Raw genomic sequence first — 17,804 nt, 5'->3', positions numbered from 1 at the left:
TGCGGCCACTAGTTGTTGCTCACTGCACCTGTTGGCAATAAAAACAATGGTGGTGAATATATACCCAGGTTTGTTACGCTCAGTGTAACAAGTGTGGTGTGCATTGGAGTCTCTTTTTGTTTACAAACTGTTTTCATATTTGCATTGTGGTAGTGTTGTTGGTGATGTTTACGCTGGCCAAGTTTGCTGATGTTCACCTGGGTGTTGCGCATGCATTCTTGCTGCTACTACTCTTTTGCTGATGAACAACTTTCTTTTGAATTTCGTCGTTATCAAATTATGCTGCGCGTTCGTGTTTTTGTGGATCGTGCGCCAAGGTGATCTTACCATTGATGGTAGTAGTGAGCTGTAGTATTTCTGGCCGATGCGCTAGCGCACCTATACGCCATGCGGGCTCACTAGCGAGCATTTAGTTTGCAACGAAACTTAGACGCGCAATGACGTCGAGTTACATCGACCGGTTTCCGAAATTAAGCATCATTTCACGTGAGCGCGCATGCGTATAGAATATATTTGTTTTGTTGAAAGATACTTACAGACGAGTACTTAATAAAATCAGAAAACAAATCCAGAATGACCGCACAAGTGCCCATCTAAGTATTTGTAGCACAAATACTCAATACGCTTACTCGTCGATATTCTTGAAGCGGTTTTGTTATGCGCGAATGCGGGGCACGTAATTAGAACGCGAACGGTCGTCTTGTCGTGTATCAAAATAATTGCCATTGACAGTAATTGTCTGGCTGGCAATCGAAGGCAGGCAGACGAATGTCTAACTGATTATTTCGGCCCCATTGCAACAATCGATTTGCAATTATTTACGTTTGTGGCCGCATGGGCAATCGGGAGTGCGTGATTTCATTGCATCGTTATCTGCAATTTTCCTGTTTTGCCACGTTCTGCATATTTTTTGCTTAAAAAAATTGTATTGAAAATAGGCGTGTTACAGAAAGAGCCAATGCTGTTACATTTTTGTTTGTGTTATAGTGCTGGTTAGTGGCGTGAAGCCGCCGCGGCTTGCGGTGTTGCGCGTGAACGAGCCTTAGTGTAGCGTAAAACTGATTTATTGTTTGTGCATGTTGCATTGTTGCTAGTTTTTCAAACAAAAAATAAATAAATTGAAAACAAATACATTCTTAAAGTCGTGCCTGATTTATTAAGAACTGTAAAAATGTCACACGCTCTGCAACCGTTGAATCAAAAAACGGCTGCGCGACCACATTTGCCGCTACCAAAAACGTTGGGACGCCGCGCCCAATTGCTAGCCACAAAAAATTGGTGGAAAATCTGTTTTGTTTACGGTCATGATCCGACAAAATTTTACCGTGAAATTAGCTACAATACAAACGACACACAAACGACCAAAAAAGAATCAAAATCTACAGAAGTTACTGAAATAATAAATAAAGAAAAAGTCACTACCAACACCGCTGTTGCCGTCCGTAATACGGAGGCTGCTGATTCACTGCGCTCAGCGGCTTTGTCACTGGACAGTGGGAGCGCATCCCAACCTTCGCTGAGCTCATTAAATGACTGCGCTAAATTATTTCCACGCAATATGCCCAGCATAAGGCGTAGTCGTCGGCGTGTAGGTGCCAAAACGGCGACTGGCGTTGCGAGTGCTGCGGGTATTGAAGGCAGCGAAGAGTTGCCAGCGATTGCGACAAATGCCAGCGGAGCGCGACAGTCACATTTGGCGGTTGCCAAACCAACCAAGCACAAATCCAACACAGCTGGTGGCAGCATATTGCAACGCGTCGACAGTAGCTGCCACAAATCGAGCGTCTCTAAAGTCACGAAGTTGACGCCGAGAAAATTGAAGGCGCCAAAGTGTGGCCAAAAGCGTCAACACAGCCGCCGTACGCCATTCATGGAGAATAGTGAGTGTGCAGTAGATGGCGGAAAGAGGCAAACGTTGCCGTGTAATCAAATTGGTGAACGGCGCAACAAAAGCAACATAAACTGCAGTGACAATAACAGCAAGAGCAATGCCGCCTTCAGACAAATATTAGCGCCAACTGCTACCGACGCGTCATTTATAGAATGCACGCCGTTACAAAATGCGGTCAAAGCGCGCTGTCACAAGCATAGCAAGCAAGCGCACAGCGTTGAACGGCAGTGGCAGCCACGCGAGCAACAAAGCGATTTACAAGTGCAACAGCAGCAACCACAGCAGAAGGTGCTTAAAATCGCGCAACAACAACAACTGCAAACACAGCAGTGCTCTCTGCAACATGCAACAAAACCGTTAAAATTGTCACTGCTGCCAAATGTCGACGCGTTGTCGCAGACATTTTCAGTCGCTAGCGCGTCGTGGCGCGCCAGCTCCATCACCGACCACTTGGCCACTGTTGGCTCACTGCCTTCACCCTCAGCCATCTCACAGACACATTCACAACAATCCAGTCTTATTAGCTATGATATGAGTCGTTCTACTAGTCGCCAAAGTTGCTTCGAGCCATTACCAAATGCGACCAGAGTCACGACAACAACAACAACGCCGAAAACGAAGGGGCAAGCCTGTCCAACTCATTCCGGTAGCAAACACCACCACCACCACCACCATTTGGATGACACATTTCTGTCATCGGGCATTTCGTGCGGTGATGGCGAAACACAATCTGAAGCGAGTTGCGCCTCACCAGCGTTCCGCTTGACGCCAAATAGCGCAGGGTGCTGTCAGCAAAATATACATGGCAGCAACAACAATGTTGATATAGAGAATATGGAGGATGCTGAAGACGCATTAATTGAGGCTGAGGTGGCTCAACTTACAGCCAATTTGCGTCGTGACGAAAAAGCGTCCAAGTGGCACATGCCTGGCGTTGCAGCAACTGCGAAAGCATCGACTGCAAAAGCTAATATGTGCACAACGGCAGTTGAAGCGGTGACAGTAAGCGCGACTGCTGTAGCAAAGAAAGTTGCCACAAATGAGGCAACAATGTCAACAACTGTCACAGAAACAATTGCAGCAACAACAACAACACTGTTGCCAGCAGCGCTAAATGTTGCCGATCTACGCAATTTGAAAGTGCGTCGTAATCGTAATGCTGTTTGGATAGATGGCGGCGAATGCTGCGGCATTACAGCACCCATAGCCGAGGATGCGCAACTAAGTGATATTGAAGAGCAGTTGGCACGTTTACCAACGAGCGATGAAGTGGATATGAATTGTGCAGCGCAGGGAGAAGCAATAGAGAAAATGTCAAGAGAATTGGTAGCAAGCAACGCAATCGAAAAAGTAGCAGCAACAGCGTCACTAGCGTCAACAACAAAGTCTGCAGCTACATGCCTGCAACATAAGCTGTAAGTGGTTCTTCTTTCTACTTATACAGTAGCAAGCATAACTGAGTGCCGAAACTGATTTTCTGTTAAATTTTTTTTTGTCTTCTAAGTCTTTTTTTGCATAGATTTTCGAGCTCAAATTTTTTTGTTATTTTTTTGTAATTTATTTATTAAATATTGTTCATTATTTTCCAAAAGCACATAAATCAAACATTCAAACTTTATACAAAATTAAAAAAAAAAATTGATGTCAGAGATTATTCTTATTTTTAAATGTTTTAGAAAACTTTCGAGCTGCAGTTTTTATCACCCATAGAATTTTGATAGAGTGAAGTGCAAGTTTTAAGTAATTGAGTAACCATCTTGGTTTTTTAAAAAATCATTCTTTAGTTTTTTTTGTGGTTTCAATTTGTTTAGCAAAAAAAGTGATTTTTATATTGAATAAAGTGCAAATAGTCGTCAGAAAAAAAATTCTTCACTTTTATAGAAAAAAATTATTGATTTTTTTTATGCACATTTTTTTATTTATCAAACGCTATTTTTTAAAACTGAAGTGGAATTTCTTCTAATTTGCGTGTTTTTTTTAACCGTCTTACGTAGTTTTTTTTCACAAGTAAGTAATTTTTATATGGAATTAAGTGCAAAAAGTTGTGAGAAAAAAAGGGTCTATATTTTTATAAAAAAAGATTATTTATTTTTTTATACTTTTAATTTTGTTTGTTTTATCAAACCACCTTGCGCATTTTTCAAGTAATTTTTATTTGGTATAAAGAGCGAAAAGACGTCAGAAAAAAAGATTCTTGATATTTATAAAAAAGGTGATTGACAATTTTATATATAGATTTTTTCATGTACCAAATGAAATTTATGAAAACTGAAATGGATTTTCTTTTAATTTGTTTATTTTTGTTTTTTTTTTTTGTCAAACCATCTTGGGCAAAAAATTCATTTTCATATCGTCTAAACTGCCAAAAGTCACATCAAAACAAAAAGCACCACAAAAAAAAATTGTCCCAAATCCAACCGATTTTTAGTTGCCTCAAAGTTGCACTTATTTAATTAAAATTGCATAAGCCATGTTACAGTGTATCCGAAAATTTTCTAAGAATTTAAATTAAAAAGTTTAAAATGCATATGCAAATTTTTTGAAGTTTTCCAAACTTCGTACAAGTTTAAAGTTTAGGTCAAAGAATGAGTAATATTTATAAAAAAATTAAAAAACAAATCCAACTCGTTAAACGTAAACATAAAAAAAAAAAATCATCATGCACTCAGTTATGCTCGCCACTGTAGGTATACGAAACTCGTAGCTGCAGTAGTAACTAGAAGCAAAAGAAATGCTTGTAGTTTTTGTAGGCCTAGAAATCTGCTCAGAAAAAATGCTAATTCGTGCATGCTCCGACTTTCTCTTCAAACAACTAAATATTGCTCTAAAACCATTAGCATTTCAATAGCTGCGCCGAACTGTAGCACTAAAGTGTTGATTAAGCGTTAAACAGCCTTTTATTGTTTCATTTTTATGGCTGTATTGGGCGCGTCTAATTTTTTATGTTAAAACTAGAAGTAGAAAAAAAGCAGTCAAATTATTTTATTCTTCACTTAACAGTGGCCAAGATGTCATCATACAAACAATGTTGTGGTGGCCTGTGAACAATGGAAGATCAGCGAAAGCTTGTTTTTTATTGTTTATCGATTTAAAAAGAATTTTTATCGTTTTCAATGGAATTATTACATAAATCTCTGCTTAGTTGCTATTTCAAGTCGTTGATTGCATAATATTTTATTTGATCAAAGAAATTTTAGGCGGCCTCCATGTGTTGTGTTAGGCTTAGCCGACTAGCTTTTAAGTTTGGTTGTATGTATTATTTGTAAATTAAAGGCTTCTTGGAATAAATAGAAATAAATAAATGGATAAATTAAATAAGCAAGAAATGGAGGCAGCTATTTTTTGATAAATCTGGCCTTTGAGTTTTTTATGAAAGCACTCAAAAGAGTATTAGTAACTCTCCTAAGCAGAATACTTAAATTTTCCGAACCAATTACTTTTAATGAAGTACCAATAAATTGACTTAATTCGTTATTACGCTATTTAACTAACAAAGAATTTCAAAGCTGCACTAATGATGAATCTAGCACACTTCCACTCATGCTGTGGAAGCATATAAAAAATTTATGAATACGTCTATTGTACTAAAAACTTCATAGCTAATATCCGGCGTGCTTCGTGGCGACTCATAAGTAATGAATTAAATTTTGATGCCAAAGTGTTTAGATAAGCATTGTTCGAAGTGTACAATGAAAATATAAATTTCGAAAAATGCTTCGATGTTCATTCGAGCCAATATTGAAAAATTATGCTAAGATCAGACTAAAAATTTTAGTTGAGGCTCAACAGAGCTTTTAGCAAACGTATTTCTCCTGTTTTAAGTGCAACTATGCTTTCATTCAAAAAAGTCGTTCGATTTGCGAGTCAAGGGTTTGTAAATTGCATAAAAATCAGGAAAAAATGTTATTCTTTTTTTCAGACTTCAAACTAGTTTTTTTTTACTCCCAATAAGGCGCGTATCAAGAGTTTTACTGAGTTTAGAACGAAGCTTTGACTGAGTTTTAATATAATGTCAGGTATGGAAATGTGAATTAACCACTGAGTTCCCTTTGCCATGGGACATGACACTTTCGATTTTCAGTTTTGTCAAACGCTGCAAGAGTGAACTGGGCATTAAAAAGGCTTGGAAAGGGTAATCTTAAACTAACAAGACAAACCAGGACATGATAATCCGGCATACGGGTAGATACCAAACCCACGAAGAAGTTTAAATCTGAATCAGTCAGCTTTAGGCTTTTTTGATCCAATTAAATTAAATATTATATATCAGACTGATTTTACAGGTAGGTAGGTGAAATGGTTGGAGTACCAGTCTGGTACTCCCCAAGTACTAACGTGCATTTTGATACCATTTTGAGCCCTCCAACGCGCAGATATCTATAGCCAGCCAGAGCTATTGATGTAACGGAGAAGGCTGATGGGATTTAAGTTGGTGCACTGCCACAGGCTGTCGAAGAAAGGAGCACCTAGTGACCTTAAGCGTCTAGCTGCAAATTCCGGATATTTACAGAGAAAGTGCTCAACACTATGCTTCTCTGAAAGGTCTCAGCTTCTGCAATGGGTATTAAATGGGAAACCTAGCTTTTCTGTGTGTATGCCGATCATCCATTAACCGGTAAACACAGCTACGAGTTTGGAAATTGAATAGCGTGGAGTCTCCAGGACTCTTTGCGTCCTGCGCCTATTGTACTGGAGCCAAAGGGTTTTCGAAATAGGACACGAAGAAATGGAGCTTCATCTGCTCAGCGCTTTTCTAAGAAATAAGTTGTTTAACTCCCCTTTAACAACAGGCAGAGGAATGCTGATCACCAGGAAGGAGACCTCCGAGACCAATTAAGTCGACTCCTTCTTGGCAAGCTCATCAGCAATTTCATTTCCCCGCTATGTTGATATGTCCTGCAAAACAGATCAGAGAAATGTTAACTGCACGCCAAAGAGATTTGATGATCTCCTCCTTAAAGGAGTTGGCCACTTCGAGTCTGCACCATGGCATCAACAGAGCCTTGATCCCAGCTCGACTATTGAAGAATAAGGATCTACACATCAAAACGGCAACTCTAACTAAGGAGCCGTTCAGCCCAAATAAATATTATTTAAAGCTAGCCGTACAGCGTGTTTAATGCCGATTTCGTTTCTCTTAAAAACTAATGCCTCTAATTTTTTCATGCTTGATTCTAAAGTAAGTGTAATCCGGCGAGAAAACGTGTATTCGCTTCTAAAAATGGGACGTCATGCGCTCAAAGGTGCTACTCAATTGGTCAAGGAGAAACGTCTCTATGTTCGTTGCTTAGTTTACAGGCCACTGTCTAAATTTAATGTGGCACATTTCGACTATTATAGAAGTTGCAAGAATATGGAGGGGAAGAGTCTGTCAGACATCTTCTTTGACAATGTTGTTCTTGCACGATGCTTATGACCTTAAGGATATAAGTTTCGACCCGATCAATGGGTTCGCACTTAAAACAAAATTGTTTAACAAGGAGTAGCAGGTAAATTGCTACTGTAGTATCACAATGGCTGGCAACTGTCTAAGAAAGTTGGTTTAAAAACCAACTGCCACTTCCAACTAACTACCTACCTACCTTCTAAAAATATCACACCCAACGATTAGGAGGCAAATTTTCTCCCTTGAGAAGCTTTATCAGGGGAGTTGATTGCCCTGAAAATCAGCTAAGCTTCCATCCAGATTCAACTTCTTTTCATCATTAAATATTACTTTTTTCCATTCACTACGATCGTTATTTGCAACAGAACTCCAAGTCATATCACCCCTTTCAAAATCGAGACGGCGTTCTTTGCCAAATTTATTTGCGATGTTTTGTCATTTTTTATGCTTCAGATGTGGCTTTTAGAATAGCCCTTCAAATGGTGGATTTACTGACTGTAACATTTGCCATTTAACTCTTGCTGTTGGATTTCCGGTTTCCATCACAGTTCTGCCTTGGTGGTTCTTACCAGAGGAGAAACCTTTTTTCACGTAAGGATCCACAACGTTTGAACTTCGACAATTTTTTTTTTTGGCAATTTTGTCGATTTGAAAGTCTCTATGTCGTCAAGATATCGATTTGTTCTTTTTTGCGATTTGTTAAGCCTTTCTGCTTTCCCATTTTATTAGAATTAGGAAGTTTGCGACCAAACGTAATGAATGCTTAAAGAAACGATCTCTTTTCATGCGCAAATAATGTAAGCTAACTGAGTTTGTCTGTTCAAGTGAACCGTTAATTCAAGCTGCAGAAGTTTTAATGCTGCAAAATACGGTTAGATGGAATAATATTTTGAAGCATTTTTATTTTCGAGCAAAATACAGTCATCACTGGAATTATCAGGAACTTTTGTGGTAATAGATCAAATACAGTTGCTTCAATAACCATTTGCTTTCATAAAAATTATTGTCTCTAATCAATTGAACCAGACTGTATGTGAAACATTTGCTGCCCATAACTGAAGGGTTTGGTTCATGTCGTTCATCTGCGGTTTAATATTAGACTTAATGGAGAGTAGCCATACGAAAACTTTGGATGCCTTAATGGCTGCGCAAAGCCTGTATCTTAAGCAGACTGATCGTTTCAAGCGATATAAGGCATTCCATAGAAGCTCAAATTAATTTTATTCACGCTCAAAATAAATTAATTCATTTTAGTTAGTTTCATTCTATTCAAAAAATGCTTTATTAGCTTATATTAAATCCATTAGAATACATTCAGGCCGATAGTCTTAGTAGCTAGTGTCATTAGCTTTGTAAGATAATTCAAATTTAACATTTATATATATTGCATATAAGTAAAAAAAAGTTGTTTACTGAATACTCGACGCAATTGAAGCCAGGCAATTAGGCAGTTCCTTTGGTGAACCGAGAAATAGGTTTGATCCCTTAATGAACCTCTGTCTGATAGACTTTCTATGCTTGCAATGCTAATCAAATATTTTGCAAGAGCGGCTACAAATTCTTGCACTCTTTGCCACCTATTTCTAAATTAACTACAAATTTCCATATAAATAGGTAGCTCATTAAGAAATTATTCAAAATTAAAAAAAAAAGAAAACGCATAAATAAAATCCATAAAGTATTTAAATTCGTTGGTGCTGAATAAATATGTGTGTAAATATGTAAGCACTTTAACATATTGGCCTACCATAATTTTTTCAGACACGCTTTATTTGCTACTTTTTGCGAATTTCTTTGCAGATTCAAGCCAATGTTTATTAAATTTAGTTATATTATTTGTACTTATTTACATATTCTCCCCATATTCCATGTGCAACTCTAGGATTATTTCACGCTTCCACTAATTAATTTATGCAAAAAGTAATAACAACCAATTATAATTCTTAATTTCGCTTTATGCTTTTCTGCTCATTTACTTATATTTTTGTACAACACTTTTCTCGTGCCGTATGGCGTAGCTAACGACAATATGTCATAAGCCATTTGGCCGAAAATTGATGAGCCTCGCAAATGTGGCATTCGATTAGTTGTTTGGCCAAATTTTTCGACCATTGGTATTTAATGAGCCAACCAGCAAATCAACCAAGCATTTATAAGCAAAAAGGCGAAAAGGCGAAAACAACATCGAAAAGGCGTTGCAAATTGGGAATTATTAATGGCGGTGTCATTAAAGCATATAAGTACAAATACAAACAAACACATGTGTGTCTATACATGCAAGGCTAGTATATGGATGTAGATGCAGCCTGCGAAACATTATATCTATATAAGCATATGTGTGTCTTTGGGTTTTTTGTTTTTTGCATTGCCAGAGATGCATTGGCATTATTTAGTTGTCAAAAAGTTGTAAAACAAAAACGCCGGCATTGCAGGCATCATCCAGCTTCGTGACACACTTTTCGATTGTTTTTGTTTCTTTAAGAATCTGCAATTACTGTTTTTAAGATGTATGTACATATCATATATGCATCCACGTATACGCGTGTTGATTTTTGGTAATCGAGTCATAAATGCTCAAATAGCAGCTGCTCGCAATAAGTCATTTTTTCTGGGTGCTTAATAACCGATCTGCAGACTAGTTGGATTTTACGATGTGCTGCTGTTGTGGCACACGTGCAGAATGGGCGTGTAATTTACGCACGCATGTATTTTACTGATGTAATTACAAACCTATATTTGTTTTCATATCTTTGTAACTTTTTGCAAATTTAGTCTGTTTTTACAGACATATATTAATTGACATTTTTTTCTCAAAATTATATACATATCATACATAAAAGGTGAAGTTCAAAATAAGCCAGACTGAGCTAAAATATGAACGACAGGAGCTTTGTTCTGATAACTTCGAGTTTATTTATTCAAAATAGTCCACTCTGGCCTCGATGCACTGCTTTGAGCGATCTAAAAACTTTTCGAAAGAGTGTTTCAGGTCATTGATCGGAATCTTCCTCAGGATGTCGGTATAAGCATTTTGGATGGCCTCTACGGACGCATGCAAATGCAATTTGCCGAATAGGTAGAATTCACAGAGAACCATATCAGGCGATTGATGATTAAAATGAGATTTCTAGTCAAAAACTCAGGCCCAAGAGTGGATCAATGAGATGGTGCATTATCAAGCAATAAGCGTCAGCCTCCTCCTTTGCGATATTCAGGGCGAATTCGACGAATGCGATGCGACAAACGCTTCAAAACACCAAGATAGAAAATTGCTCCTTGACACGAACTCCTTGTGGACAATTCCGTTGGAATCGTAAAAACAAATGAGCATCGACTTGAGTTTTGACTTCTCCAAACGCGATTTTTTTGGTTGGTGGGTCGTCTGTGCCTTCCATTCGGCAACATCACGTTTCATCACCAGTTACAATGTTGTAAACGAAGTTCTCGTCTTTTCTCGCCTTTTTAATGAAGTCTTTCAAATGTTGAATTCTGAGCGATTTTTGGTCCTCAGTTAACTTGTGCGGAAGTAAATGGGCACATGTGTGTCATGAACTCTGGTACGAGATAGACAATCATCGCCATAAACTTTTTTCATCAACTCAAATGTTTCGGTATGTCGTTTTACCCATTTTAAAACCAAATTTGATATTAGCTCTTTGCTCAAAACTCATTTTTGTACCGATGACACAAACATACTGACACTATAGACACAATAACTTCGCTTCCACTGAACCAAATGTCACCAAGCTTTCACTGGAAATCCGCTAGGGAGTAAATTCTAACCATTAACTCATTAAGAAGATGGCACCATCAAAAAAACTTTTATGACGTCATTCTTGTTTATTTTGGACTTCACCTTGCATATCGTTTTTCTTCACATCAATAGTTTAACACGATGGCTGCCAATGCCTCACTACTGATTGGATCAAAAGTGGTTCTACATATACCTTTATGATCTACAGCGAAAAGTATAAGAATACTTAAAAATTTATATTGAAGAAAAATTATTGTATTGCATGAAATCAAAGCCATTAGCTCATATTACTTAAAATGAAATTAAGAAAAAGTGTTCAGTTTCAATTAATGAATATTTATGGTACCTGAAATAAGATCTGTGCTGTGATCACCATCGTTACACTGGAAGCCAACGCTTTAAGTGAAATAGACGAAAGTTTAGTGATTTTAATACTTTTTGCCTCTTAATTGTAACTTCCATTGAAATCGTGAATGAAACCAACTTAACCACTTGAAAAAAAAATTAAATATGCTATAGAAAAAATGTCTCCCTTGGATTTTTTTACTGATTTTAGTAATTTCGAAATCGAGTTACGAAAAGAATTGTTATCAGTTCGGATTTTTTTTTTTTATTTGTTGTAAAAATTTTTCGCCGTATATTATTTACTTATTATTACCCCAGAGGGTTATTCCAAATAGTCCAATCAAAGAAGTATATATTGCATTATATTTACACATCCTACAGCTCGTTAAATAGTCATTTACTGACTATCTTATATTTTACAGATATGTTTTTTCAGCAGACATTTTTTCTAATAATTTATAAGTCTTTCCAATAACTTAACTTTCTACTTAAGCTATTTTCGGCTTAAAACTGAAAGTCCCTCTATTTGTGAAAAAAAGACGCGCGCCACAAATAAGAAGAGGAACTGGGCCAAACCCTTAACAGAAGTGCACACGTCAATTATTTATTTATTTAATAAAAATAAAACAAGGAAATATCAAATTAAAATATTCTCTCAGACGTACGTGACCGTACTTTTTTCACTTTAGCTGACTGGAATATATCAATAGTAACTTTAAAACGCAGCTTTTTGGACAATTTTGTTTTAAAACATAGAGAAACTGTACTTTTTGTTATTGATTCTTGCTAAAACGCTGCGCCACCGCTTGCCGGGCCTCTTCAAAAACTGCAAGCCCGAGTGAAAAAATCACCGCTTTCCCTTATGACCTTAGCGCCTCCCATATTAGGACTATTTTTAAGGAAAGGCTAATACAATTTACCACACTTACGGATTTCTGAATGAAAACCAAAGGTGTTAGGTAATTCTTCATCAGCGGGCATTAGGTAAAACATCCATATATAATATTTTCGGTGGTCAATTTCAATTTTAGAAATTACTTGGCGTTTTATATATATATAATATATATAATTGGCGCGTACACCCTTTTGGGTATTTGGCCGAGCTCCTCTTCCTATTTGTGATGTGCGTCTTGATGTTGTTCCACAAATGGAGGGACCTACAGTTTCAAGCCAACTCCGAATTGCAGATATTTTTATGAGGAGCTTTTTCATGGCAGAAATACACTCGGAGGTTTGCCATTGTCTGTCGAGGGACGATCGCTATTGAAAAATGTTTTTCTTAATTTTGGTGTTTCACCGAGATTTAAACCAACGTTCTCTCTGAGAATTTCGAATGGTAATCACGCACCAACCCATCCGGCTACGACGGCCACTATGACCCACCAGATGATTCTACATAATAAGCAATAAGTTTCTAACCTTATTCAGCCTCTGGAAGCACTCATACCACAAAGTTTTAGTTTACTTAAATCTACAGCTGACTTCAAGCTAATTAAAATTGTTTAACTATTTTACACTTAAATTCTATAAGTTTAGGATTAACTCTTTAAGTAAATATCTAAAAAAATGACATCCTTAATCTAAATGACATCCTTAACAGAATATTCTTAAGTGCAAAAAAGGTGAGTAATGCCATTACCTACCCCCAGCCTCTTCCGCACCTTCTGGTTTTCGTGCGTTTTTTTGCTTAAAATTTAATCATAAACTCCTATACGTTGCATCCAACTTGGAAATTATTTCTATAGAAAGCATTTGTCCTGGAAAAAATACACTAAAAAATTGACATATTATTGTGATAGGCAATAATCGAACCCACAATATTCGAATAAGGGAATATCCCACTCAAAAGCTTAACTCCACTGCGTACTATTGGTAAACATATTAATTAATTTACCCACTCCAAGTATATTCAACATTTCTTATTCCCCACCTTTGCAGTGCAAACCAATTGAATTCCAGCAATTCGCCTGCAGCCACTCTGACTTGTATCGACATGTGCCTATGCACATACATACATACTCTCACCGCGCTCCACTTCGTGAGCGGCACTCTTGCGTGTACGAGTATTTAACTGATGCGTCGCCACGAAGGCATGCGAATATTGCCACTCATAAATTCCATATGTCGTTTTAATAACCACACATTTATGTTGCATGCTTGCAGTGTGCCGCATGCTGTACTATGTCATTGCAGCAGCATTGTGGCAACATCAACACGCCCATTCAGTTAAGTCAGAAAAATTAAGATCCCTAGCCGCAGACAGAAATGCACACTGCAAATCTCCCGCTAAGATAGCCGATGGTCAATGGTCGATGGTCGATGAATAGTTTGCTGATATCGTTGCGATATATCTCACTTGGCAGCTGGCTGCTAAGGTAGTGGAGTAAATGGCGCAACAACAGTAATAACAACATTAAAATAAAATTAAAAGAGGTATAGTTTATAAATATACTCAAGACAGTTGTTTGTTCGCTCGGCATTGAGCGGCCCTAGTCGGCATTGCCTGACCGTCCAGCAGGCCTATGACAAACACGGCTCGTAAATCGCACCATTCGATAGTCTGTGCCATCTTTCTTCGCGGCGACTTTGCAGCCAACACAAGATACGCAGCTCAACATTTTTATCGCTTCATTTGCATGCATTTGTGTGCGACTTCTTAGTCTACACAGCTGCTACTCACCTCCACTTAGAATCGCATCGCATTTTGCACAAAAGATGCATGTGCGAAAAAAGCGAAATGCTAACGCGCAAATCTTTTGTTTGCGTGCAACGCGGCAATTTCCTCACACACACACACAGCTTCATTTAGTGTGCACACCTTTCTCATTGCTTTCAGTTTGGCCAGCTACCATCTATGGAAACTAAGTAGCTGGTTATAAATCTGATTTATGAGGTGAATGTTTGAATTGTGTAGTGTTGAAGCTGTTGATGTTGTTGTTGTTGGAGCGCAATTTGCAATTCTTAAGAATTTTGCAATGGTTTTGGGTGGCTTTCATCGTAAAATGTTTAGGTGTGAGAGAGTGACACGAACTAATATATGTTTTTATATAGCAAAATCTTACAGTATCATTCTTTTGCGTTTGTGTGGAATATAAAAGTATATTTAGAAAAGTATATATGTAGAAATATCTCTCTTGATCTCCAGTGTGATTATCCAGTTGATTACAGTACATACAATATTTTTCAGGGCTTGGAAAAACAATTTTGTGTGCGTACTTAGTAAGCTCTTTCCCTGAAAATAGCAATGCGCATATACTCGTATGTATCTACCTTTATAAATAAAACAGCTTATCTTCATTCGAAATATCAGTAGTCCCAGTGATCAGCTTTTAAAAAGGTGCCATAGCAGTTATGTTTTAAGGAACGAAGAAGAAAGAAATTTTTAATGTGATGTGAGGTAGTGTAGTGCAAATCATAATTTCAAAACTTTATCAAGCATCTCTTCAAAAAGGCTCATTCAAATGGATATTCAACAAATCTGGCAAAAAAGGCGCTTGCCTCAAAGTAGACAGAAGGTCAACTTTTGCCAAGCAATTTTTCAAACGAGTATCGTCTGTCTAAAAATTGCCTCATGTAAATGCGTTTTAATAGCCTTGGGCTTGGTTGATATTTTATTGACGATTTTAATAAATTGGTATGCTCTTTAACTAAACACAGAATAGTATTTACGCATTGCACTAACATATAAATAGATGTGCAAGGAAAAAAAATATATATTTTTAAATCATATAGGGTGGGCCATGTAAAATTTGCTTTTTGAATCGGCCATAAAAAAAACTAATCAATATTTTTTCAAACTTTTTTTTTCATTTTGAAGATTGAACATTGTCATTTATGAATGAAAAATAATATCGTTCAAATGACTGCCACGACTGGCTTTACAGTAGGTCATTCGATCAACCCCAATTTTTAAGCACATTTTCGATTGTTTGGGCTCCAATTTCATGAATGGCAACTTCGATTTCGTGTTTTAAAGCTCAATCGTCTCTCGATGGTTCGCATAGCATTTGTCCTTAACGGCTCCCCAAATAGTCCAACGGGTTTAAATCACAGCTCCGAGGCGACCAATTGATATCGGAATTTCGGCTGATTATTCGGTTTTCAAAAACGGTAGCCAAAAGTTCGAGTGTAACTTTGGCAGTGCGACGAGTTGCACCGTCCTATTAAAACCAAATGTCGTTCATGTCATCCTCTTCAATTTTTGGAAACAACTCGTTGAGCATGTCACGGTAACGGTGGCCATTTACTGTAACCGCGGCTCCTCGCTCATTTTCGAAAAAAATGGTCCGATGATGCCGCCAGACCAAAAACCGCACCAAACAGTGACTCGTTGTGGATGCATTTGCTTCTCTACAGTAACGTGTGGATTTTCTGAGCCCCAAATCGACAATTTTGCTTATTGACGTAGCCACCGATGTGAAAATAAGAAAAGAAAAAGAAGACTCACCACTTTGGAAATAGGTTTTCAATATTTCCCAATTTTGTTCAAGCATATAGCGTCCCATTTCGTAAATGTCAAACCTTTAAGTAAATTATAAATACATTTGACATGTCATTTGTTTTACCATTCTCAAAAAAATAGGTGGTTCAAAAAGCAAACGCTATATGGCACACCCTGTAGCTTAGAGCTAATATCCTGAAAACGGCTAAATTTTTGAACAACAGAAATTATATAACAAAATTAATCAGAAATTATCGAAATATAATAAAAACATCCCAACGTATCCAATAGCCCTTTGCGTACATTGCTTTTCAATTAACTTGGATTTGTTTTTTGTTTTTCGTAATTTTTATCAATCTTATTTTCCCTTCTCAAAAACATAAAAACGTTAAGTAAATTTTCGCATTTTTTAAGTAATATTTATTTATAATTAATTAAAAAAAAATGGAAATGCACCGCCACTCAAACAATTTTTACTAAGGCAGTTAAGCACTTTTATGCCTAATCATTAAAAGCGAATTAGACAAATACGCCGCCGCTTCTTGAAACACAAGAACACTCACGGAACTCTTTATTATCACAGCGCGTAAATTATGAAATTACTTTGTCTTCCCAACAAATTGAATGCTCGAATTTTTTTACATGGAAGAAAAATCCTGTCGCTGTCAACTAAAAAAAAACATTCAAAAATCAGCAACATGATAGCAATTTGAAAATTGCGCTGAAAATCTCTGGGCTATAGAACAGTATACCCATAACATTCTATGAATTCTGGTTAAAAAGTTGAAAGCTTTGATGAACTTTCGAAAAAAAATTAAGAGTTTTGTGCAAAGTTTGAAACTAAACATTATAAGGTTTTTGCTGTATTATGAACTATATTTTTATAAACAAATAGTGGTGTGTATTTAATTTTGCAACTGGGTATATATGAGAAAAAATCCTAACGCTAAGCATTAATAGTGGTTAGGGCGAGTATAAATTATTCAAGTGCTTCGCATGTGATAGTTTATAGGACAGCAAATTATCATTTTCGCAAAGTTTGACCCGTAGTAGCGACCTCTTAAACCCAAACTAAAAAGAAATAATAATAACGCATTCCTTATTTAGGTGATACAAGCAAATCGCAAGTTGACGCGTGCACTTTTTGAAAGTTGAAAAATAACATAAGTAGTACCGTAATATACATATATACATATGATTACAACCATGGTCATATAATAGCACATTTAGACTTTGAAAGCAAAGAGTTGAACATGTTTTTAAATAATTATTTTTTATTGGGACAAAAGCAACATAAAAAATAAAAAACTGATTTACTTCCACTTTAAAACAAAAAAAAAATGGTCAAAAAGAATTTATATTAAGTGCTGATTTAATTTACGAGAACGTTGATAATTCACGAAACCCCCTGGACACATAAATAGCACATCCTAGAAAATTCCAAATAAAAGCAAAAATAGTGAACAAATCAGATATTTAAGTAATAATATTGTTTTACCAGATTAGTATTTTGTACTATATCCACCGTTTTTGATAACTTCTTCAAACCGTCGCTCCATGCTTCCTACAAGCTTGTGGCATTTTTCCTTTGGAATCGAGTACCAAGCCTCCTCAACTGCGGCCCACAAATCATCAACATTTTTAAAATTTTTGTTGGCGATTTTGACCTTAACGTCATTTAACAAATTTTGTATTGGTTTGAGATCAGGGCTCTGCGCCCGCGAATCCAGTACATTAATTTTTTTCTCTTCTGAGCCATTGCTTCACTGTCTTTGCAGTATACTTTGGATCATTGTGCTGCATAAATGTCAAATTTAATGGCATAAACTCAAACACAAATGGCTCCATTTTATTCTGGAGAATATCCAGATACTGAAATCTACCCATTTTATCAATCATGCGAACAATCGGCCCAAAACCATGCCAGGAAAAAGCTCCCCAAACCATGATGCTTCCTCCGCCGTGTTTAATCGTCTTTTTTGTGAAC

General features: G+C 36.9%; 1 protein-coding gene across 1 annotated transcript in view; it reads left to right on the top strand.

Annotated features, from left to right (window-relative positions):
- Positions 1 to 1,171: 1,171 nt before the first annotated feature.
- LOC129246239 (uncharacterized) overlaps positions 1,172 to 17,804 on the top strand; it is a 135,571-nt gene continuing 118,938 nt past the window's right edge. The window contains exon 1 of the mRNA XM_054884887.1: positions 1,172 to 3,306. Within this exon, the coding sequence (XP_054740862.1) occupies positions 1,172 to 3,306 (2,135 nt within the window). The remainder of the gene's footprint in view (positions 3,307 to 17,804) is intronic.

Source organism: Anastrepha obliqua, chromosome 4 (genome assembly GCF_027943255.1).
Source record: "Anastrepha obliqua isolate idAnaObli1 chromosome 4, idAnaObli1_1.0, whole genome shotgun sequence".
NCBI lineage: Eukaryota > Metazoa > Arthropoda > Insecta > Diptera > Tephritidae > Anastrepha > Anastrepha obliqua.
The sequence above is the reverse complement of the archived record's forward strand: the minus strand, read 5'-3'. Positions and strand labels throughout refer to the sequence as shown.